The sequence below is a fragment of the Talpa occidentalis genome, unplaced genomic scaffold (assembly GCF_014898055.3).
Source record: "Talpa occidentalis isolate TD23 unplaced genomic scaffold, MPIMG_talOcc4v2.1 talOcc4.12, whole genome shotgun sequence".
In the NCBI taxonomy this organism is placed as follows: Eukaryota; Metazoa; Chordata; class Mammalia; order Eulipotyphla; family Talpidae; genus Talpa; species Talpa occidentalis.
Window position 1 is genome coordinate 54,299,764 of NW_023601212.1, and position 24,600 is coordinate 54,324,363.

Below are 24,600 nucleotides of genomic sequence, written 5' to 3' on the forward strand. Positions count from 1 at the left end.
TGGACCTAGTATAATAACTGGAAAAGTAACTCTAAGGTTACTTAGATAGTTAATGTAACATGCACATGCTATTTAGATTTCAGCAAAAAAAAAAAAATTTTGTTATGCATATTACATAGTTATTTTATCACATTACTATAATTATGGACTTATATAATATGGAACATTTAATAATTTGTGAATGCTTCTGACTCCCTAAAAATTTCCTATAAACAGAAAGCAGAAATGGAGAAAGAGATATAATTTGCATGCTCTTTAAGAACAGTCTTCAAAATTTTTGAAGGACAAAGCTAAATAGTTTGTTTACTGGTAACTCTATCATTTCAAAACTGTAAAAAATTCCTAATATATAGAGGACACCTGCTATGTTAAAATATAAATTTTTTAAAAAATTCACCTATCCCACAAAATTATTTTGTTCTTTTATATAAAGAGTGATAAGATTAAATACATTCACAGTAAAGGTCTTGAGGGAAATTTGATGATTCCACTGATCTGTGTACACACACCACCTGTCCAAAACACACTAGTCTATAAATAATCATAGCTCTTCCTATCCCAAAAATGGAAACATCATTTCAGGAGGAAAGGAAAAGCAAGAGACAACCGTGTCAAGTTGAAAAACAGTCTATTTTGGGACCAGTGTTCTGATGGTCAAGCATTTAACTTTCTTAGCCAGATTTTTTTTTCCCCAAAAGAATAGTCATACCTAGATTAATAACCATAAATTAACTTAATTAAATATTAAATAAAGGTACATTTCTGTTCAACTAATTACATTATATATCCGACCAATTTCTCAACTAATTTCTCAGTGTGATTTAGTCCTTTCTTAAAATGAGAGTTCCGAATAAAATTAAAACATATAACTAAATGTATAAATTAATAAAAAGTAGCATTTTGAATGCTTCTAATTTAGGTTTAATTTCCTCTTTTAAACATTTCTGTTTAAATACTCATTATATATAACTAAAAAATGTAAATCTTAATATTATGTCTTAGAAAAATACGCTTCAAACTGACTCACATAACCAAATGGCAAAATGATGGTTCCAATCCCTGCTCAAACTCAAGACAGGTACAACTTCCTCTCTCATCTCTCTAGAAGACCTACTTTTATGCTGTCTTATGTGATAATTCAGACTAATTACTTCCTTCAGTCAAAAGCAAAACTCTGACTTGATTGCTGAATGTTAACAAGTATTACCAAAAAAGAAAAATGAGCAAGATGACTTTATCTAAAACATTTATCTGCAATTTTACAACCCGGATTTCTCCAGTGTTGGAACAGAATGGAGGAATTTCCTTTTAAATGCTAAAGACATCTAATCATAACATGTTCTGATTTACTGTCTGATTCTACCTTTGAAACATGCTGATATCAACAGTATGACTCTGGTTAAGAGTAGAATTAACTCATTACAAGGCAATCGATAAAGACACAACTCTTAAAGAGAATAACACATATAGAATTTTATTAACTGGCTGGTATAAGAAAGAGCTAACATTCTACCCTCTTTTTTAAATGTTCACATGTAGCTAGGTCCCGTTCCCTAATTCAGCAGTTCTGAAGTAAGGTTCAAGAATTTACATTTTTAACAAGTATCTAAATGATATTGATGCTACTGATACAGGGATCACACTTTGAAAATCACTGATCTAATAAAATTAAATAATATGTATTTTCATGTCATACACACAAAATCATACCTGAGATTGCGCGAATTTACTTAATTTATAAATGCGAGTAGGCCTAAGTTTTCAAATTTCTATTACTGGGTGAAAGATAACTATACCACAGCCTCTTTCCTCAATTCTTTTATATTATACTTTTGGCAAAAAAAAAAAAAAAAAAAAAACCCACAAAAATCCTCCCAAAAGGCTACGAGTGTCATGTCACCTACTGCTTTAAGAAAATTAAACCTGATAGTCTTCAGAAAATTTATCCTATATTCTTATGTGATTATCTTTGCCATTCCTCATTAATCAGACATTCTCTAAGACACTTTGCTTTAATTTTGTATAGGTAATTGTTTACTTTCCTTTTAATATTTCTCAAAGTCTTTCTTAGTCATCAATGAACATTCCTTCACTATGTTCACGGCTACTGTGGGTTACGTACAGTACAAAATGGTTTCTTACACAATGTTTACTAGGAGCACTTTAACTTACATTGGAAACAGAACTATGCTATTTTTGACTCCCACATAAGGGTTCTTCTTTGTACCTAAGACCTATGCAAAGTAAATTTTTCAATTATAAAAGTAGAAAACCTGTGTAAACTGTGACTCAAACAGGTTGATTCCATTTAGTAGTGAAGAAGCCTTAACTTTTAAGGTATGCTGCCTATGTTAAGGTATGCTGCCTATGTCGTCATGTTCCATCACAGTGTCCTGATCCAAAATAATAGTTAAAACATTTTAATAGCCATCACAGAACCACTGTCTTGAAAATTACATTGTGTGTGTGTGTATGCGCCCATGCACATACATGCACACATGCACATGCAAACCAACCAACCATTTGTGAGATATAAAAAAAAGAGCAGGAATAATTTTAATTGTATGTTCTGATTCAAACCAGCAAAACTATTTACTTTCTGGGTTTGAAAAAAAAATCTCTCAGAGAAAACATGAAGCACAAAAATTAAAATACTACTTAAGTTTTATAAGTATCAGCAAGTGTACCTAGAAGATTTCCTAAGACAGAATCTTATATAAAGACCAAGTTATTTTTGTATATATTTTATTTTATTTTTATTTATATTTTATTTTTCTGCTCAATCAGTGCACCTATTCTTTATTTTTTAAATTTTATTTATTTTTGCATACAATTGCGGTGCAGGCCAGAGGTGTGGGGAGTGAGAGGATTCACCAGAGACAGAGTGGAGAGCAGAACAGGCAGATCTACTAAACCACACTGCTAAGGGGAGCAGCGGGCAAGACAGGCGGTCTGCTGTGCCATATGGGGTGAGGTCCCGGGCTGGGGTTGTAGCACTGAGACTTAACCCCTTGGCCACCAGGGAGGCCCTATTCTTTGATTTTAAAGAAAAAAAAAATCTCTAGTTTTCTAATCCTTCAATTTTTTGTTATAGGCCTCAGTTTTATTGGTCTCCATATCTTACACTTGATATCATTCCAGGCAAAATTGTACCTTTCTAATGTAAAGAAGTTTAATATGACTGCTTATTAGCAGAGAAAACTATAAAGCTATGACATAGAGCACGTCTCAAAATTTGCCTCATGCCTTCCCAAAACATTTTTCTCCATGATCTATCAAATAATAATCAGCTGATACTAACAGTAAAAGTAGTAACAACTTTAATGAAAACCATTACATTAGTGTTGGTGAAGAAATCCAAAATATATTCAGAATATTTGTTAAGTCCTACCATTTAGTAGCTAACTACAACCTAGGAAGTAACTTTAGAGTAAAAGTTCGTGATACTGCAGCTTTTAATTGTGGATGACAAAATCAGGAGTGTTCACAGCAGATGAGTCATTATCCAACAGTTAAGAGAAAACAATTTTAAAAATAAATTTAGGAGAAGGATGTGTGTGTTGGGGGTGAGGAGAAGAGATAAGTAACAGTTACTTTAACAAACCTTTACAGACCTGTCTGTTTTTTATAACCTGGCTGTTACATCTGTTTAAAGGAGAATATTTATAGTATTTGACTAAACAGTTTATATAACGTGGGATTACTATTTATCTTATATTTTTCTCTAAACTATGGCTAATTTACAAGGGACATCTCTAAGATGTTACCAACTTAGTGATGACCTCTGTGTATTAGCCAGTGCACTGCTAGAAGGTGGTTAACCAGTCTAGCAAGGGTCCTCATTATGATTATTATTGATTATTACAGAGAGCTCAAGGCTTATGGCCAAAACTGCACTCACAACTTTTTTAGTAGAGTAGTCAAAACATAAGATTTTTGAAGCTGGAAATAACTTTAACCACCATCTAATCCACTCCTCTTATTTTACAAACAAAGCACCTGGGAACCCCAGGTCAAGGCAAAGCCAAGAGTAAAGTAAGGGTTCTTTTGACTGTGCTATAATTCTTAATTTGCTAACTTCAAACTAGCTAAACCTAAGCCCAAAACCCTTACAGAATAACTCCTATAATGAAAATATGTAACAGCAGATAGACTGAATTTATCATGACATTTAAACCCCCCATGAAATTAAAACCCCAGCATAATTAACAAAGTAATATTCTCCGCAAAAGAAATATTTGTCGAGCACCTCATTATATGGATGCAGAGTATATTGGGAAGAAGCACAACTCTATCCTTACCTTAATATTAATAGTAAACTATTAAATAATAATATTAATGATAAGCTGATAAGCTATTTTATAAAATATTAAATGATAAATTATTAAATAAGGAGATAAAACATATATATACAGATAACTCTAATACAAATTATAATGTGGTTAGTGCCATGAAGGAATATGGAAGAAAATGCTAGGAGTATTAAGAAAATATTTCTTGTTAAGAGTATTATAGGGGCCTCCCCAGTGGTGCAAGGCATAAAGTTCTGCACTATGAAGCAATCCGCAGCCTCTGCGGCAAGAGTTCGATCCCCAGCCAGCCAGGGAGCAACCCACATGGCGAGGCAGACCTCTCCTGTCTCACCCGCTGCTCTCCTCAGCAGTATGTTTTGGTCAGTCTGCCTGTTCTGTTCCCCATTCTGTCTCTGGTGGGTCCTCTCACCCCCTGCATCTCTGGCCTGTGCCCCAGCTCTTGTATGCATGAATGGATAAATCTTAAAAAAAAAAAAAAAAAGTATTATAGAAGGCTTTAAGGAAACAGTGACATTTGAATTAAGTATTCAAGATTTCTATTGACAAGATTTCTATTGTAATATATAGAAATACAGCTGTACTCCAACTAGAAAAAAAGTAAAAATGAACTCACTAAAAAATATTGAGTTTTGAAGAAATAAGAATTAACCTAGTTTAACCTTGGAGAATATTGGGAAGTATGGCTAAAAAATTAATTTGGGGTAAACTCATTTGAAAGTGAAGTAAACAGATTGCTAGACAAAGAGTTTTTTGAGCAAGAAAGCAGTAAGATTGGTTAAATAACTAAGACACACAAAATTATAATATAGTAGGGCCTCCCCTGGTGGCGCAGCGGTTGAGCAGTGGGCTGGGAAACTGCCTGCAGCCTCTGCAGCACAGGTTCGACCCCCGGGCACCAGTGAGGGTCCCACATGGCACGACAGACCTCTCTGGCCACGCTCGCTGCTCCCTTCAGCAGTGTATTTCGTCAGTCTGCCTGTTCTGTTCCCTGCTCTGTCTCTGGTGAATTCGCTCACCTTCCCGCACATCTGACTGTACCCAGTGCTTGTATAAATAAATAAATCTTTAAAAAAATTATAATATAGTATTCTACATTCACATAGGCCCTGGGACATCCCTAAATTTGGGTTCTGATTAGAGCTGATCCAAAGAGAACTATATGTAATGGTCTATATACACTAAGATATTTACTGGGGAAAGTAGCTGTAAATCTTTGGGGATTAAAGATAATACATCATACCCACAAACAAACAAACAAAAAGATGTTCTCTAAGAACCAAGAGTGATGACAGTCAAAAGAATTGACTTAAATTCTATTCCAAGTCAATAGGAATTTTTTAAGACACACTGAAGGAACTTTGAAATAAAGAAAAAATATGTATCGGTCTTTTCCCCTGTTCTTGGAATGAAACTCCTAAAACCCTTGTAGTTTCCTAAGTTGGTAAGAGTACTAGTAGCATTTTTTGTTCTAATATTTAGTCTATGAGCCTGGTTCCTAACACAGAACTCTTAATGGAATTTCCTGGGTGGTAGGAGTGTCTTTGTTCTAATGAAGTAATACTTGATGTGCTCCTAGATGGTCAGCAGAAAGCTCAGGCTATGATTAGAAGCTTATAACTTTAGCCCCATCCACTATCTTCCAGGAAGGGCAGAAGTGCTAGAAAATGAGTTAATGATCAAACATGACTACATGAAGAAGCCTCCATAAAAATCCCCAAGGGGCAAGGTTCAGGGAGCTTCTGGGTTATTGGGAGAGCAGTATGCCCAGAAAAGGCATGAAAGTTCTGCACCCCCTCCCACATACCTTGCCCTATGTATCTATCAGAATATTCATCTTTATCCTTTATCATAAATAACTTTATAACCATTACAAATGTCCTTTTAAAAGAAATCGCTTTAAACATTAAGTATTTTCCTGAGTTCTGTAACTCACTCTGACAAGTTACTGAATCTAAGGAAAGTGATGCGGATACCCTGATTTTTAACCAGTTGATCTCATGTACATGATTCTTAACTTGTAGGAAAGGACATTACCTAAAGGTAGACACTGAATAAAATGAATAGAATTATAGTATACACAGTTGTTGTCACAGACAATTGCTGGTGTATATAATCTACATTTGGTGACCAGAAGTGTCAGAAATGATTTTATGTGAGTAGTTCAAAGGACACACAAGTTAGTTTTTCTTACTCAGTATTTACATGCAGGAATTAGTCTCATCTCTAAAGCATCCCACACATAAGGAATTTATGCTTTATCAAGTTCCCCATTATAATCAGGGGTAATATAATATACCAGTTTGTTCACTTTAGGTACAAAGTTTTGGAATCCACAATCACACCATAATTTGTCCAGTAACTTTTCAGTGATGCCCCCAGTTTAAAAGAATATATAATATTGCCACTTACTAAGCAGTTTAAATTAAAATACCTTAAAATTACTTACGTCATGCTGGGTACTGCATAACTTATTAAATGATAAATCACAGTGGATACCACCTCATTCCCTGATTTCACTGATTTCTATAAAGTACTGGCATATTATCTCAAAAACCATTGAAAGTTGATCTTCACAACATATAATATCAAAAGGAATGAAGTGAGCTCTAACACTGAAATTGTGAACTACCTATCATTAGCAGTTTGAGTAGTTATCAACAAATGTTAAGTAATGCTATATTTTCCTTAAAAATAAAATACCCCAAGGCCTCCCTGGTGGCACAGTGGGTTGAGCGCAGAGTTGTGAAGCTGTCCGCAGCCTCTGCAGCGCGGGTTTGATTCCTGGCCCACCAGGGAGATACCCACATGGCATGGCAGACCTCTCCTGGCTCGCCCACTGCTCCCCTCAGCAGTGTTTTTGGTCCAGCTGCCTGTTCTGCTCCCTGCTCTGTCTCTGGTGAATTCTCTCACCCTCCTGTGCCTCTGGCCTGTACCCCAGTTCTTGTATAAATAAAATAAAACTTAAAAAATAAATAAATAAAACACCTCAGGGCCTCCCTGGTGGTGCAGGGGCTGAGGACAGCGCTGTGGGGCTCTCCCCAGCCACTGCAGCATAAGTTCAATTCCCCTGCCGGCCTAGGAGCAACCCCCATGGCATGGAGGGGCCTTTTTCATCTCCCTGCTGCTCCCCTCAGCAATGTATTTCAGGCAATCTGCTAGTTCTGCTCCCCATTCTGTCTCTGGTGGGTCTTCTCACCCCCCCACCTCTGGTCTGCACCCCAGTTCTTGTGTGCATAAAGAAATATCTTAAAAAATAAAAATAAAAATAAAAAAAAAAACATTGGTCCAACTCCTGTGGCAACCACTGCATCTCTGTGCACAGTGTGGGCATGTCAGGTATAGTAACTACAGCAATGATTCTATTCTGTTAAAGAGTGAGTGAAAGGTTAGTAACAGAGACTGAACAATAATGAGCAAGGAAGAGAAAGGAAGTGAGGGAAGACAGAAGGTAAGGGAGCGTAAGATAAAGGAAACAAGGACAAAGACAGGAAAAGACAAGAGAGTGATGGTCAGGCAGACAGGTGCACTAAGGAAGAAAACAAATAGGAAGAAACAAAATGATGCACAAGAGTCAAATGAGCAGATAGGAAGAGAGAGATACTGAAAACAAAAAAGGGGAGAAACAGACTGCCCAGTAGTCAAGGAGTGGGACACAATGACAGACAGAAGCAGATGAACAAATGGGGGGAGACACAGGAGAGAGGATAAGACATGAAAGAGGCAGCATTACAAAGACAGGGAGAGAAAAAGTGAGAAAGAGTGAGTCAAAGAGAAACTGTCAGGGGAGAGAGACAGGTGAGAAATCGGGAAGGAGCAGGTGAAAGGGGGAAAAACTAAGAAAAGAGAGGAGAAAATAAAGCAGACAGAAAGAAAGGAACTCAGGATGCAAAAGAGGAAGGAAAAATAAGCTTTGCCTCACACCACCTCTACCTACCCAGGAGAACAGGGATTGTATTCATCAATTCCTTACTTAAAGGCATGAATCCTACAGGCTACTAGTGCATGAAAAAGAAACAAATTAGTACAAGCATTATTAATGACACTGAGCTCTGCACACCAGAGGTTTTTTTGGCCACAGGGGAAACTCTTTCTTTCTGCATATTATGAGCACATATAATCTACAGTCTCTTATTTCAGATATTAATATTCTCACTGACAGAATTTCAGAGCTTTGCAAGCTTATAAGCATCTCTGCTCCAAGTATCTGATAATTTGTTTTCCTAGAAAGACTATTACTACATAAAAATGATATTAGAACCAATCTCAAAAGAAAAAAACGTTAAATTTTAATGCATCATGCTTCCAGAATATATCAGCTACACCTCCCATTCAGCATGTTATTAAATAAGCATTAGTTCAGATATTTTCAATTTTTATTGAAATTTCAACACTAATAAAGCAGAAAGGACGACAGAAGCCCCAATATGCCCAATGTCCATCTTCATTAATTTTAACATTTTGCCAATTACATCACCTCATTTTAACCATTAAAAAAAAATCTAATACATTCACAAGTTTTTCTTTGTTGTTTTATAATTTCTAAATGCATTTTGATTTAAACATGTTGGACTTTTAATCAATTATTTTACTACCAGTTATTATTAATGTTTATTATTTCCAGAATTAGAAATTTACATCTTAGATTCAATAAATCTTTGCCTATATATTCCCTTGCTACCTATGTATCTCAGGTTTTCTAAATATTTACAAGTTCAGATTACTCAAAATCTGGTCAGAAAAACAGTCTTGCCATTCAATGGTCAGAATTATGCTGTAAAATAAGTTGGAAAATATACTACTTATATGGTCCGGCTGCATTTTATAATGACATTAAGAGCTTAAAATACACAGATGCCTAAGTTTCAAGACTCTGATTTAGTCAGTTTAGGATGCAGTGTGTACAGTGAGAATTTCAGGGTTTTTGTTTTTTTTTTTAATGTTTCTCAGGGGATTCTAATGTGTGACCATGATTAAGAATCACTGTTCTAATATAAATCTGTACACATGCAAAATACTCTCCAATATCCCTGTGTAGCAGCCATCTGACAACCAATTATAAAACTCACTATATCTCAGTGAGTTCAATTTTAATTATGTGAAAGCTCTAACAAGCAAAATTTACCACTCTAGTCTAACCAATCCAAATTCTACCTTGTCTAGTGCTCGCTTCGGCAGCACATATACAAATTCTACCTTGTCTAGTCATATAAAATAAGTCTTATTCTGTTCATCAGCAGAGCTATTTTAAGTATTCTATGCTAAACATTTTTTCAATTATTGCCCTCATAAAAATTTTTTTAGTTAACTTCCATATATTAGTGGTTCACTTCTAGCAGTTAAATATCCTTTAAAAAACATGGCAGCTATAAACATTCACAATACTCCAGAAAAAGATGGTCTAATTATAATGCTTCATACAATAGTACAGTACTTTTTTGTTCTATACACTTAACCTAAAGCAATAACTTTTTATTATGATTTTCTCTCAGGTCGGTGCTCATTTTTGAACAGTATTTTATTTCTTCCCTCAGGTATAGTCAACATAATTCTTCTACCACCATGGCACCCATGAACTATCACCACAGTCACTTGTGCTCTTCCCTCCCATGTTTTGACCCCTCTTCCTCCCCCTCCTCTGCTGTATGCCTCAGGTCTATCATTTAGCTAGCAGTGTAAGTATATGCTGATAAATGTTCTTCAAGACAGTGGGCTCATTGCAGCATTTATCAATTTCTGTAGTGTAAATAACACTGTCATGGCCAATTTCAAGGTATGTAAACTGAACATAAATAAAATTGGGAAGAAACGCAGACAATCATCCCAAGCCCCTGTGAGATGGCTTCAACATACCAGTATGTGTAACTCATCATTTTAAACGAGAAATTTTGTTCACAGTTTCTACAAACCTGTTTTAAAAATATATTTCCCATCCCATCCCCAAGACTTTGATGGAGTAGGTATAGTGTGGAATCTAGGTATTAGTCTATTTTTTAACAATTCCCGATGGTTCTGAGGTATGCACCCAGTGTTGTAAACTAATGTCACCATAATAAAAAAAAAATCATATTTAACTATTAGGCAAACAAAAAAGATAAACTCATGCCATTTGTAGCAACTTGGATGGAGCTGGAAGGGATTATGCTCGGTGAAATAAGTCAGAAGAATAAAAAAAATGTCGGCTGGTTTCACCTAAAGGACAAATATAGGGGAACCAAATAAGGGATCAGGAAAAAATAAATAAACAAATTAACAGGCAACTATAAATCAGAGACATTCTGCAGGGGAAAAGGAGGGAGAGGGATCAAAACAGGGGAGGGAAGCGCACAGGGGACTATGGATATGGTGCACGGGTGAATTGGTGGTGGGAATTTTATAGAGACTACACCTGAGAGGAGAAAGCAAATACTGTACAAAAATGAACAATGATGTAAATATATAAACAAATAAGCTTAATAAAAAACTGAAAGTTATATTTTTAAAAATTGGCTTAACTCAAGATCTTTTAAATTTTTTTTTAAATTTCCTTAACAAAATCTTCAAATAAATCTAATTATTTTCATTAAAATAATTACTAAGGTACTAAGCTAAAACTTCCCATTCAACTAGCACAAATCTATGGGGAAAGTTATTTTCAGATTCCAGATAACGAAAGTTATAATCAGATTCCATTTTCCTATTCTATTGAAAACATAAGGCTATAAAAGTAGGAGACAGGTATGCCAATAGTTTGGGATTAAAATCAACCTGTAAAAAATATCCACTAAAAAATGTCATAACTAAAAAGAAATCATTCCAGAAATATATTTACTTATAAGACTTTTCTCCCTTTTTAAAAATTATGATAAAATTTACCAGTTTAACCACTTACAAATATAAATGCACAAGAAATGGTATTAAGTCAATTCACAACGTTGTAGAACTACTGCCACTATCTTTTTTCTAAACTTTTTCATTACCTCAAAAGCACATAGAAGATATTAATTATTAAATGAAACAAGCAGGAAGTTAAAGATACTTCTTTAAAACTAGTCCTGAAAATCATAAAGGATGTGAAAGTCAGATGCTATTATTCACAAGAACCATAGGCAAAATTACTGGTTAAACAATGTCTAGTTATCAGCAGTGATAACTACTGGCTAATCCATCTGATGAGTCTTAAAATTCACATTTGTAATATGTTCAAGTAAACTGCTTTTACTTTTAATCCAAAGAGAGTATTCTATTTACTGAATATAGTGCCTAAAAGAGTCCAGTTAGTTTTCCTAAGTGAATTTGATCTAACTGTTTAATTCTAATTTCTCACAGGGGTTCTAAAAGACCTAAAAAAGAAACACTAAGTGGAAATTCCACTGCAATCCTCATCAAGATACTACTTAAGCAACACCACCATCACTTCCACAGAGAGAAAGAGATCTTAAGAGAAAACTAGCATGCAGAACAAAGATACCCACGAACAAAATCCAAATCCAAAAGATTTTTTTTTTTTTTTTTTAGAGATTTATTTATTTATTTATACAAGCACTGGGTACAGTCAGAAGCACGGAGAGTAAGAGAATTCACCAGAGTCAGAGCGGAGAGTAGAACAGGCAGACCAACAAAGTAAACTGCTGAGAGGAGCAGCGGGCGGCAGGAGAGGTCTGCGCGCTATGTGGGACCCTCGCCCGGCGTTCGGGGATCGAACCGGTGCTGCAGAGACTGTGGGCAGCTTCGCAGCCCAGCGCTCAACCGCTGCACCACCGGGGAGGCCCCCAAAAGATTTCTTATTAACACCTTTCTTATTAAAATCTAAAATATTTTACACAAATTCCCATAATTTATGTTTACAACAATCAACTCCTTGCTTCTACCAGGATATTCTCAATAAAACTTGGGTAGATTTTATTTTTTGGAGAGTTGGAATAAACATAAAGAGAAAACTAACATCAGTAAGCATAATCTTCACCTTTCTAGGTCCAGAACACACAATTTATAAATAGGAACTTATAAATAGGAATTTATAAATGAAGTCTTCACCTTTCCCACAGTCCTATGCAGTGTTGTGTAGACATTTTTAAAAAATAGACTCTCTCAAATTCAAAGGCCATCAGGGACCATTCTAATTTAAAAAATATTTCCACTATTTAAAAGAGTGAACGGTTCATTCTATTCAACAGTAAACAAGAAAAATCTATTCAGGTTTACTGATTTTGTTGGTTATTTTCCTACTACCATCGAAACAAATTCTACTCTTGAGTTATTTTTTGATTCCCCAAATTATACATCTTAAATATGAATGCAAGGATCAAAAATGAAACTTATTTCTACATGTGCTATAGATGGACTGAAAAATTAGAAAGGAAAAAGGCATGCCCCAAATTATAATGAATCTTATTTTCAGCTGAACAAAATTATATTTAAGAATGCTCTGTGTCAACAATTATAAATCAGAGACCTACTGCAGGGGAGGAGGAGAGAGAGACATCAAAAGAGGGGAGGGAGAAGCACAGGGGACTGTGGTGATGGTGCACGGGTGCCTTGGGGAAGGAAATTCTATGGGGACTCAATCTGAGGGGGTGGGGGGAAGCAAATATTGTTTAAAAATGAACAATGCTGTAAAAAATTAAAAATTAAAAAAAAGAATGCTCTGTGTCTTGATAAAGTGATGACTGTACAACACAGTAAATGTACTAAATGTCACACAACTATAAGAATCATTAAAAAATGGAGAGTGGAAGACTGGATGGCTCCATACCTAAAGCCTGCATTCCTCTAGACTTCTAATTATGTAATCAGTTCAAAACAGCACCAAGTCTATCTAATATTGAATATTGCTGAACTGGAATACAAAATTCACAATGACCTTTAAATTCTAATCTGCATTAGTTAACTAGCAGGCCCAAATACAGGAGCATACTGGTCTATCAAAAAAGACTTACTTTTAAAAAACTTTTAAGTGCCTTGCAAATTTGGCCTCACCCTTACAGCTCACCCTCCTCTTCATTTAACTAAGAGTCTACTGACACTTTCCCTGATTGCCTAAGTACCTGCAAACTTTTGGTTCTGTCCCGTTGTTTCTCTGGGCTGATGGAGAGAACTATGCTTTAAGATCAAACTCAAATCTCACCTCTTCTATTCATCATTATCTTACTACTTAATTTATGAACAGAGGTTTATGGTCATTGAGAATAACCTGCTTCTGAGGGTATCTCCCTAATATACTGTGTTATTACACTGTTCTTCTCTGGTATAAATACCCTCATTTATTTACTATGTCGTGAATAAACCATATGTCATGTTTTTCCTTAAGTAGAAAGACTAGTTATGATCTTTTGGTAACTAATCTAAAAGACTAGTTGTAATCTTTTAAAAAGAACCAATTATTCTACTAAGATGACAGAGATCCTATACAGGAAAAAAAAATAAGAGTATAAAAATAATAAATCTTATAATATAAAATGTAAATTACTTTACTCTGGTTGGTCTTTTGTAAAAGAAGTACACAAATTTAGCTAGTTTTCTCATTATAATGACCAGACTCCTTGCTTGAATAGCCTAATAAGAACATATTTTGAAATTTTTGAACAACACCAACTCTTAAGGATATTTAATCACACTAGATTTGCAATGTATTGATTCAAAGTATAGACATTTCAACCTCATGTAAGATTCATGTGTTTCAGGTATATAAGCAAAATTAATTGTATTTAATAACACACAAATATAAATCCGATTTTTCTTTTTCAATCTCTTTGACTGCACCTCTTGTAACAAGCATATACCTGGTCAATTTCTCATCAGGAATCACAAATTGGCACTCAATTTCCTAGGTGATAAACTATGTTTCCACTCTCAACTAAGAAAATGAAAATTTAATCAGTAAAGTTAGGTTCCCTATCCCCAGCACTCTAATCCCAAAGAGCTGTACTTGTGTTTACCATGCCTAAGTTCAGTCTTAAGAATCATCACAGTTCACCTTTTCACCTAGGCCTGACACTTTCAAATTCAAACTTCACTATGAATATAAGGTTTTTTTTATATTTTATATATATTTTACATCATTCTTCCTTTTTGTACAATGCATGCTTTCTCCTTTCAGGTGTAGTCCCTGTGAAATTCCCACCACCAATTCATCTGTGTACCATCACCATAGTCCCTTGTGCTAAGAATGTAAAGTTTTAAAGACTGAAGTATAATATCTTTAATATATACTAGTAAATATATATGATACATCCAATATATACTCGTTCATCCATTTATAAGTGTGTGTACATAATGTGGATATGTATGTATTTCCACTAAAAAGAAAGCCTAAAACAATGAATAACCCTGTAGCAATAACACTGAAAGAAGTAGCCAGAATGAGGAAGGAAGAGTCACTGGTGATTACTAAAAGAAGTAAGATCTCTTGGCAGTATGGCTGATACCAGTTCCTAGGCTGGAGATATATATATATATATATATATATATATATATATATATATATATATATATATATAAAAGATGGTCGGGAAAACAAGAGATGAAATTAGGAAACCACCTGAAGAGGCTCTCACTGGCCAAAGTTGAAAATCTGATCATTAATAAGGACAAAAATGATACTGAAGGAGAGTGAAAAATTATACTGGACCAAAACATACAAATATGTGTAAGTTCATTAATTCATTTAGACATTTAAAATTTTTTCACTAGTCATCATTGGAAAATATTGAACCAGTATTATTTTGAAAAGTGGTAAACAAAGGGACAGAAGCAAGCAATCTTTCTACCTGTCCTTTATAATTTGTATCTGAGGGTTACCATAGAGTTGATGAAAGGAAGTTTCTCTCTATAAATTTCAGACTAACACACACCGGAGCATTAAACCACCCTATTTTAATAGACCTTAATAATAGGTGGGTGAAAGGCTATGCAATGATCACCAACAGTAACATTACAAAGAAAAAAAAATCTGATATTATCTATATATTGTCAACATCTCTTCTAATAGTAGCACTAGTACCTAAAGAATATTCTTAAGAAAAATTCATGTACACTGGAGTGGCACAAATCACTAAAATCCAAACTGTCCAGTGTGCACACCAAACAACAATTTAAAAAAAAAGGGGAAATCCAAGAAAAAGAAGAGATGGGAAGAAAACCTATATATAGTTCAGCTCTGACCAACAGAATGTTCTTTGTTGAGAGAAACGTTCTGTGCTGTTGTTAGCCCCTAACCTCTTATTGCTATTGAATACGTAGTGTGACTAAGGGCCCAAATATTTCATTTTAGTTTTAATTATTTTAAATTTAAATAATTATATGTAGCTAATGGCTACTGTATAGGATGACATGTCTCTGGAAACTGACAATATCTTATTTGGGAAAAGGGTCTCTGAAAGGTAATGGAGGATCCTAGATGAAATCATTCTGAAGTATATAGATAGACGATATATCCAATGACAAATGTTCTTAGACATAGAGGAGAACAAACAGATGGAAGAGTAGGCAAAATGAAGAGACAGAAGTTGGAGATGTGGCCACAAATCACAGAAGTCAGCAACTCAGAAGCTAGAAGAGACAAATCTTGGATTCTCCCCCCAATTCCAAGAATGCAGCCTGACAACACCTTGATTTCCGACTGACTTTTGAAATTTTAAAAGTATAAATTTACTTTATTTTAAACCACCAAAGTTGTAGTAAATTGTTACAGCAGCCACAGGAAACTGAATATAAGAGATCATTTACTCCTTCAATTACTGACTAATCCTTTCTCATATTGCCTCAAATAATCAGAAGTTATTGCTTACACCAATGATTTCTAGAATATCTTTTCCACTTTGAAGGCAGGCGTTTTTTTTTTTGTTTTGTTTTGTTTGTTTGTTTGTTTCATTTATTCAATGATGTATACCTAGAATTGGAAATCCATCTCTGATCAAAACTTTTATGCTTCTTTCTACTTTTCTATTGGTGTTCTTTCACTGAATACCTAAGTGGCTCTACATTAAGAAAATAAAAAGAATATAAAGAGGAAGTTCCCTTACTTTAAACTCTGCCAACTTTAAGTTATAACAACTGTTCCAGTTCCTAATAGCTAGTGTATTAGTTTGCCAGATTCATTCACCTGGTATATCTTTTCCTCTGTAGTACAGTCTATGCTAGTAATTCCCAGAAATTTTTGTTTTTTGATTTAATGTTTTATAACTATCCCTTCTCTCTACATGACTTTATTTCAAACTTACTGACAAAAAAAAAAAAGAGAAATAGTGTGATAATTGAAAATGACTTTATACATTACTGATTTTCATAAGCAAAGAAAAATTTTAATCACTGAAAATACGCTGCAGTGTCACTCTGCAGGACTATAAGCCTGTGTTCAAAAGCATTTCTTTGTTTCTTTTAGCTTCCTCCCTTATGCTACTCAAATTTGATACTTACTTTTAGAGATAATTTTACTATTTATTTACAACATAATTTTATTGTTAGCAATCAGCATTAAATTACACTTAATTCTCTTCCTGTAAAAGAGAAGTAGATATTTTTCAACTTGAATAGTAATGCTACTGACTACTCAGAAGCACATCTTTTCTATTAGAGAGATTAATGGTATTTTTAAAGAATACATTCGTTTATTTTTGAAGGTTATAATATTTGTTATCTAGAAGTTGTGATCTCCACAAAACAAATGCATATGCACCCTTTTCCAATGTAAACATGAAATATGTCCTTCAGAAATAATTCCATTACATAGCTTTCAATATTAATCAGATCTTTTCATCCTTATTAAAAGAAATAATGAAAGATAAAAATATACATCATTCTAAAAGAAATGACAATTACCTGTCGACTTGCTTCATATCTCAATTCCCACTCTTAGCCATTTGTGTATCTCCTTATGGCTGCAGTGGTTACACATGAATCTAGAGTTTCATTTTTTAGATTAACTCACTATAAGTCCCTGGTATGGCCTTCTCATGCAACAATAACCTACTTCAATCTTTGAAATACTACAATAAATGACTAAAGAAAAAAACATATTGACAAAACAAGTGTTGAAATGATGAACACAGAACATTTACTCTCCTACCATGGCCCAACTGAAAATGCAACAAGTTAGATAGATATTGGTCTCCCTATTATAAATATGAAATGTTTTTGTTTAGAGGTCAGAAAAGTCAGGTAATTTTTTTTAATGATAATGAGACAAGACAGCAAAACGAAAAACTGGGGAGAGGAGAGACATAAAATCCTGAATAACATGTAAAAAGTAATATATTATAAATGCACAGGCTTGACAGTAATCCTATACATACAAGAACTATTTCATGAATTTTAGAATTGCAATTAATCTTCCACCTTTCAGAACTAAAAAGCAAGTTTGCATCTGTTAAAACAACAAAGACCAGGGGACAGAGGTGAGGTGGAAAAAGATGCCTGAAGTGGACTCTGCCCATTCAAGCATATAATCAGAATGAATAATTTACAACCACACTTTCATCTTCAGTGCCTCTAAGAGCTGAATTCTAAGGAGCTTAGGGAGACTGCAGCACATCTGCTAACCAAGTAGAATAAGCAGAGAGAATCTAAGCAAAAATGATCCAATAAAACCTGTTTACAAGATTGGGGGAGGCTGATGGGAGGTGGGGCGACAAAGAAGAAATGGCAGAAAAGCAGTGACTAATGTGTGGTATTCAGTGACTTATGTCCTTCATTGCATCTATTCATTCCATTTCAGAAAGTCAGATAGCTATATTAAGCCAACTGAATCAAAGAGCTGCTTTAAATAAGCTAGTATTAGTTATGTACACTCCCTCATCAAAAGGAATGCTTTATAAGATGAGCGGCAAAATGTGAAAGGAAATCAATCAATGCATCAGGTTTTTTCATTTTAATTCAAGCAACCAAAAAATATTAGTTTCTACTAAGTACATAGATGTAAAAACAATCCTGTAACAATTCAAATATTTTTCACAGTGCCTATTTCATGCCTCCTTGAAAGGAGGCACACCAAACTGGAAAAAACACAAAAAGTCGTAGTTTGGTGACTTACAAAACCTACATACCAATTGCTCATAGCATATAAAATATGATTTATAGGAAGTTAAATCATATTAAAGGAAGTTCCATGCTTGGTATCAAACAACATAAAATCTTTACACTAGGACCTCACATCTTCTGCTTCTCTATTCTTTTAAAGAAATGCTACAATGGTCACCTCAAAACAGAGCTTGTAAAATCAGTGTCAGCATCATGAAACAACAAACAATATGCTAGCCATCTAATCCGCAGGCAAAATTCTGCATCCAAAGACCATGAGAAGTTAAAAATTAAAAAACACATAGAAAAAACTTAAAAAACAAAAATAAAAACAAAGAAGTAAGTTAGATCAATTTACTTTTTTTTTTTTTCATAATAGTTACTTGGTTTCAAGGAAAATTTAGGGAAAGGATTTGTTTTTATTCCTTCTCATTGACATGCTCAGTAAATACGTAAAGTATGTATTTTAGATGTTAAACATAAAATATTAAAGGAAAAAATCTCTGGTCTCAGAGGACTTACGTTGATATCAAGAGAAATCAAAAATTAGTGGAAAAACACAAGATAGCAGACGATGAGCAATACTATGCAAATAAATACATAAAATAGGGTGATATAAAGTGCTAAGTAGCTACATTAGATTAGATATTCAGAAGTCCTCTTGTAGGACACAATCATAGAAAGATTAATGATTCTCAACAGAAGGCATGACCTAAAGCCCTATTATAAGAGTAAGCACACCTGACTGAGGTACGAAAAGAGGCAATGTGACTGGAGGAACCTAGTAAACAAGGGGGGAAATGACAGAAGGTGAGATCATGAACACTATTTAGGGCCCTGTAGATCACAGCAATAAGTTCTTACATTACACCTTTGGATTATTAGAGGCAGTCTTAAAAAATTGTCATGTTTTTTGTAAAATTGTTGTTGTGGACACCAGTCACACCAAACATAATACTGTCCATTCTTAATATATTTTGAGACAATAAAATAGATAGTACCCAATAAAGAATTAAACATTCTAATAAATCCTAAGTGTCCTGAATTAAATATCAGAGAATTAAGTAAGTTATTGTTGAAATAAAATTAATACCAAAGTGCCAAAACCATAATTTAAACGTGGTATGGGAAAAATATTTTGAGATGTTGAAGGAAGCACATTTTGAATTTAGAATTTATCAGGGGAAAAGAGGCATATTATTGTGTCACTAGAAACAATGAAGTTTTTAATTATAGTTCAGGTTTTATTAAACAACCTCAGCATCTGCTCAATGTCATAAACATATGCCTCCAAAAGCTTGTCATTAGAATGACTTCACAGAATTCCAGTTTGATGAGTCATAAAGACATTAATCTGTACAGACTATACAGACTATTCTTGGCATAATAATTTTTCACATAAATTGCTCCTAGAAATTTTTAATGTAAAATTTTAAAAGAATATCCAGTCTCAAAAGGAACACTCCCTCAAGAAACAATTGTTAAATTAGCTACTATTTGCTGACATGAGAACTACAATTTTAACTTACAACTCTCAAAATCTATCAAGGTTAAACTGATGAAGAATGAGGTAGTGAGTAGAAACTGATGTAACAGAAAAGAATCAGTGAAGGTAACTGGAGAGATAACAACTGTCAATCATTTTATGACTGACAAACTACAAATGCATACATATACATGCTTTTATAATATGCCCACATATTGAGTGCACACGTACTCACAAACACAGAGAAAGCATGCCCCATTTTTTTAATAGTCCCAGAACTAAAGACATGCCATAAATAGAAAAGGAAAACTGTGTTCCCTAACAAATTATGTACTAAGGGTTCACCAAATGATGGGTGGGAGGACTGGTGGGTGGATGGATGGATGGATAGATTAATATAAAAATACCTTGGGGGGAGCATAACACAGACTAAGAATTAACTCTAAATCAGTATTGTTGATTCACAGTGCTAAGGTGATTTAAGGACATGAAAGATTTATCATAGAGAGATTGAGCTCAATAATAATTTTTTTATTTAAATAATCAGCTATTATCAGAAGCAGAAAAAAATCTATATAACCAGGCATCATATTAGTTCCATACTCTGCAGTTAAAAATATTGTTCCTTAAAAATAAGTTTTATTAAGGTAATTTTAATGCATCTTACCTTCCACAGAAGGTGCCTGGTCCTGAGCTGAATACAGCATATCCTTGAAAGCCTATTAGAAAGAAAGAAAAGATATATGTGAAATCATGAGTAATATTTACATGGAAAGCATCTGAAGCTAAAACAATTACCTCTTCCTCAATATCCAAACATTCGTTCCCTAACTGGGTCAAGTACTTCAATTAAATTTAATAAACTAAAAATGAAATATGTTTTCATATTAATCCAGTATTGTTTAATCTTTTAGACAAGGGCTGGCTTGTACATTTTAAAAATTAAGGGGCATTTGGGAAAGAATGCAAAGTCACCTGAGATTACTAAAAATAAATAGTGATAGTAACAGAACAACAACAACCCTAGAGGAATAGAGGGAGGGAAGGAGAGAAGGAGGGAGGAAGACTGGATAGCATCTGTTTTAATTGTGGTAACATATATGTAACCTAAAATTTACCATTCTAACTACTTTTAAGTTTACAGTTCGATAGTGTTAGTATAAATTCACATTGTTATATAGGCAATACCCAGGACAGTTTTCACTTTGTATACAAATACTTCTCACTGGAGGTCTGCGAAGTCCTTATAAGATAAAGATAGTACACGTTTTATAGTTATTTTCAAATTAAATTAATTACCAACCATTTTTAGGTAATTTGGACGGTTACAATTAGCTCTCTAAAACAGTGGTTTTGTGATGGGAATGAAACACAGTTCTCCTTACTTTTCAAAATGGTAGAATAAATAAAATGGCAATGAACACTTAAATCTCAATAATCACTTCAGTTGTAAATAACCTGAATTCCCTAGACAAAAGGTACAGACAGGGTGGTTAAGTGGTTCTTTTGCTAGTTACAGGAAATCCATCTTATCGACACAAGTACAGACTTGTGTTAAAGGGTAGAAGACAAGCCTACAAGCAAAAGTTAATAAAAAAACTGAGAAAGTTATACTTATATCAGATAAGATAGACTTCCAATTTGAAAAGGTAGTAATGACAGACACTATGTTATAATTAATGATCTTAATATAGAAGAAGAAATAATGCTTGCAAATATGTATGCAAACAATGATGGAACACCAATATATGATAATAAGCAACAGAATTAAAGAGTGATATTGACAACAACATAATAATACCATGTGATTTTAATATTTCACTTACAACTATGGACAAATTGACAAGATGGAGAAAAACAACAGCCCTAAATTTAGAGCTAGAGCAAATAGACTCAGCAGATATCTACAGAATCTCTACCCCCCAAAACATGGCATATATATTTTTTCAAGTGCACATGGAACATTTTCAAGAATAAATCATATGGAGGGGGTGGATCAACATGGCAGCGAGGAAACGCTGCAAGTAAGATCTCCCATTAAAAAAAAAGTTAAGAGGGAGGAAAAGCAGCAGGTCCCAGTGAGAACTGGGACACGGAAGATAAACGGACGACTCCAGCAAACTACCCGAAGAAGAAAGTTGCCATAAAAGAGGACTAGAAGGAAGGAAAGCTCAGAACCCTGCTACCCTCCCCCAACCACAAAGTCGGCACTCTCCAACCAACAGAAAGGAGGAAAAAACAAAAAAACTAAAACAACCAACAAGAACAAACTATGCATCAAGTGGGACTGTGAGTGGAAAGGAACTATTTCAGCCACGACACCCGTGAACTGGAGCTGTGGAGAACCCTGCAGGATTCACCGTAGAGGTGAGTGAACGGCCCCAGAAGCCATTAGAGAAAAACAGACTCCCGGAGACCTACACACAGCCCCCGGCTGGCCGGTAAGCTTGTGCGGGAAAGCGGTGCACTGGAAAAGCAAACGCAGATCGCGGCTGCCCAGGTCCCTGCGCCTGCGACCCAGGCTTGCGGGGAGACGCGCGGGGGCCCTCACTGAGGTGAATGTCCCTCCCAGAGTAATCAGAAACCAGGCGCCCGGACACAGGAGCGGGGTGCAAAAGGCACCATTTCTGCAGACACTGAACTGGGCTACAGACTGCGTCCTGGACCTGAGGGCTTTGGAACTGAGACCCAGGGCACGAAATTCGGGTCGTGGGTTCCCCACGACAGTGGGGCACAAGGCAGACACAGCACCCTAAAGCCGTTGAGGCTTTCCCCACTACTCCCACTCTGTTCCCCTGTCCCACGGGGTAAAAAAAAAAGCTCTCCAAGGACACTAGGAGAGATCTCTGGCGACACCTAGCGACCAGAAAAAAAATCACCAACACCCCATAGAATAGGGACCTTTCTTCAGTAAAGACTGCTTGAAACCAGCAGAAGGCTCCCGGAGGAGCCAGAGGTGAGCTGGGAAGTTCGCCCATGCCAGGCCCCTTCAGGCCAGCAGTCCAAACCCAGAGGGGGAGCGGGCACCCACGGCCAGGGCAGACCGGGAGCACGGAAGAGTGTGCCTGTATCCGAATTGCCATTTTAGAAAAGGGACCTTTCTTCAGTAAAGGCTGCTTGAAACTGGCAGAAGGCTCCCGGAGGAGCCAGAGGTGAGCTCAAAAGTTCACCCAAGACAGGCCTCTTATGACCAGCAGTCCGAGCCCAGAGGGGGAGCGGGCACCCACAGCCGGGGCAAACCAGGTGCGCAGGGGAGTGTGTACCCACATTGCCTTTTTAGAACAGGGACCTCTCTTCAATAAAGACTGCTTGAAACTGGCAGAAAGCTCCTGGAGGAGCCAGAGGTGAGCTAGGAAGTTCGCCCACGCCAGGCCCCTTCAGGCCAGCAGTCCGAACCCAGAGGGGGAGCGGGCACCCATGGCTGGGGCAGACCAGGCGTGAGGAAAAGTGTGCCTGTCTCCAAAGCGCCATTTTAGAACAGGGACCTTTCTTCAATAAAGACTGCTTGAATCTGGCAGAAGGCTCCCTGTTGAGCCAGAGGGAGAAGGTTCCCTGCACAGTCAGAGGTGAGCTGAAGGCCCCAACAAGCCCGGTCCCACCTGGCAGGAAGTCAGAGCCCAGAGGAGGATCCAGAGATTTGGAACCCAGAGTGCAATCCAGCTGCCCCACCTGCAGGGAAGTCTGTGGTACTTCAAGATGCACATTTGTAACTAAACACAGAAGGAGGAGAGATTCTGTGACAGTGACCATTAACATACTCAAAGTAGACTTCTGGCATAACAATTTTTGACTCGTTTGGATTGCCAGTTTCTGAAACTCCCAAAAGAACGCACCAAAAGGATGCCAGCCAGTACCAGCGGCACAGTGTCCCAATGCATAAAGCAAATGAGAAGACAGGCAGCAGGGAAAAGAAAAACTACAAGCAAAGTAGCAACACCTCAGAAAAAAGACAAACCACAAAAACAAAACAAAAAAAAAAAACCACCCACCAGCTTGCAACTACGGTGATTTGGAAGAACTTTTGAGCCTTCCAGAAAAAGAATTTAAAATTGCCGTGATGGAAAAACTGATAGAAGTCATTAAGGAAAACAACGCTCAGAAGAATGAAATTGAGTCCCTAAAGAGGGAAGCCATTAAGGAAAACAACGCTCAGAAGAATGAAATTGAGTCCCTAAAGAGGGAAGTAAAAGAAATGCAGGAGATCAAAGAATTAAAGGAGACACTAAAGAACTCTGGGAAAAGCAATGAAAGCAGAATAAATGAAAAGGAAGAACGAATAAGTACTCTTGAAGACACAGAAATAAAAAGAACCAAAACAGAAAAGGAAAGAGAAGTATGAAGGAAAAAGACCGAAAAAAGACTTCGGGAACTATCTGACTCCATGAGGAAAGGAAATATAAGAGTTATAGAAATCCCAGGAGGAGAGGAGAGAGATGTAGGAACAGAGAAAATATTCAAGGAAATAATTGAAGAGAACTTCCCAAACGTGAAGAAGGAGCTGAAAATTGATATACAAGAAGCAAGAAGAACACCAAACGTCCATGATGAAAGGAAAAATACAGCAAGACACATAATAATAAAGCTCCCAAGAATCCAAGACAAGGAAAAAATAATGAAGCTGACAAGAGGGAAGAAACAGATAACATTCAAAGGAAAACCAATCAGGCTGACATCAGACTTCGAAGAAACATTATGGGCATGGAGAGAGTGGAGGGACATAGTCAACAGACTACAAGAAAACAGATGCCAACCAAGAATACTCTATCCTGCAAAGCTCTCCTTCCTCTATGAAGAAAGAATAAGGATCTT

General features: G+C 35.8%; 1 protein-coding gene across 1 annotated transcript in view; it reads right to left on the minus strand.

Moving 5' to 3' along the window:
- The window catches only part of XPR1 (xenotropic and polytropic retrovirus receptor 1), a 189,301-nt gene that overhangs the window by 121,768 nt on the left and 42,933 nt on the right, over positions 1 to 24,600 (minus strand). The window contains exon 2 of the mRNA XM_037506348.2: positions 20,459 to 20,510. Within this exon, the coding sequence (XP_037362245.1) occupies positions 20,459 to 20,510 (52 nt within the window). The remainder of the gene's footprint in view (positions 1 to 20,458; positions 20,511 to 24,600) is intronic.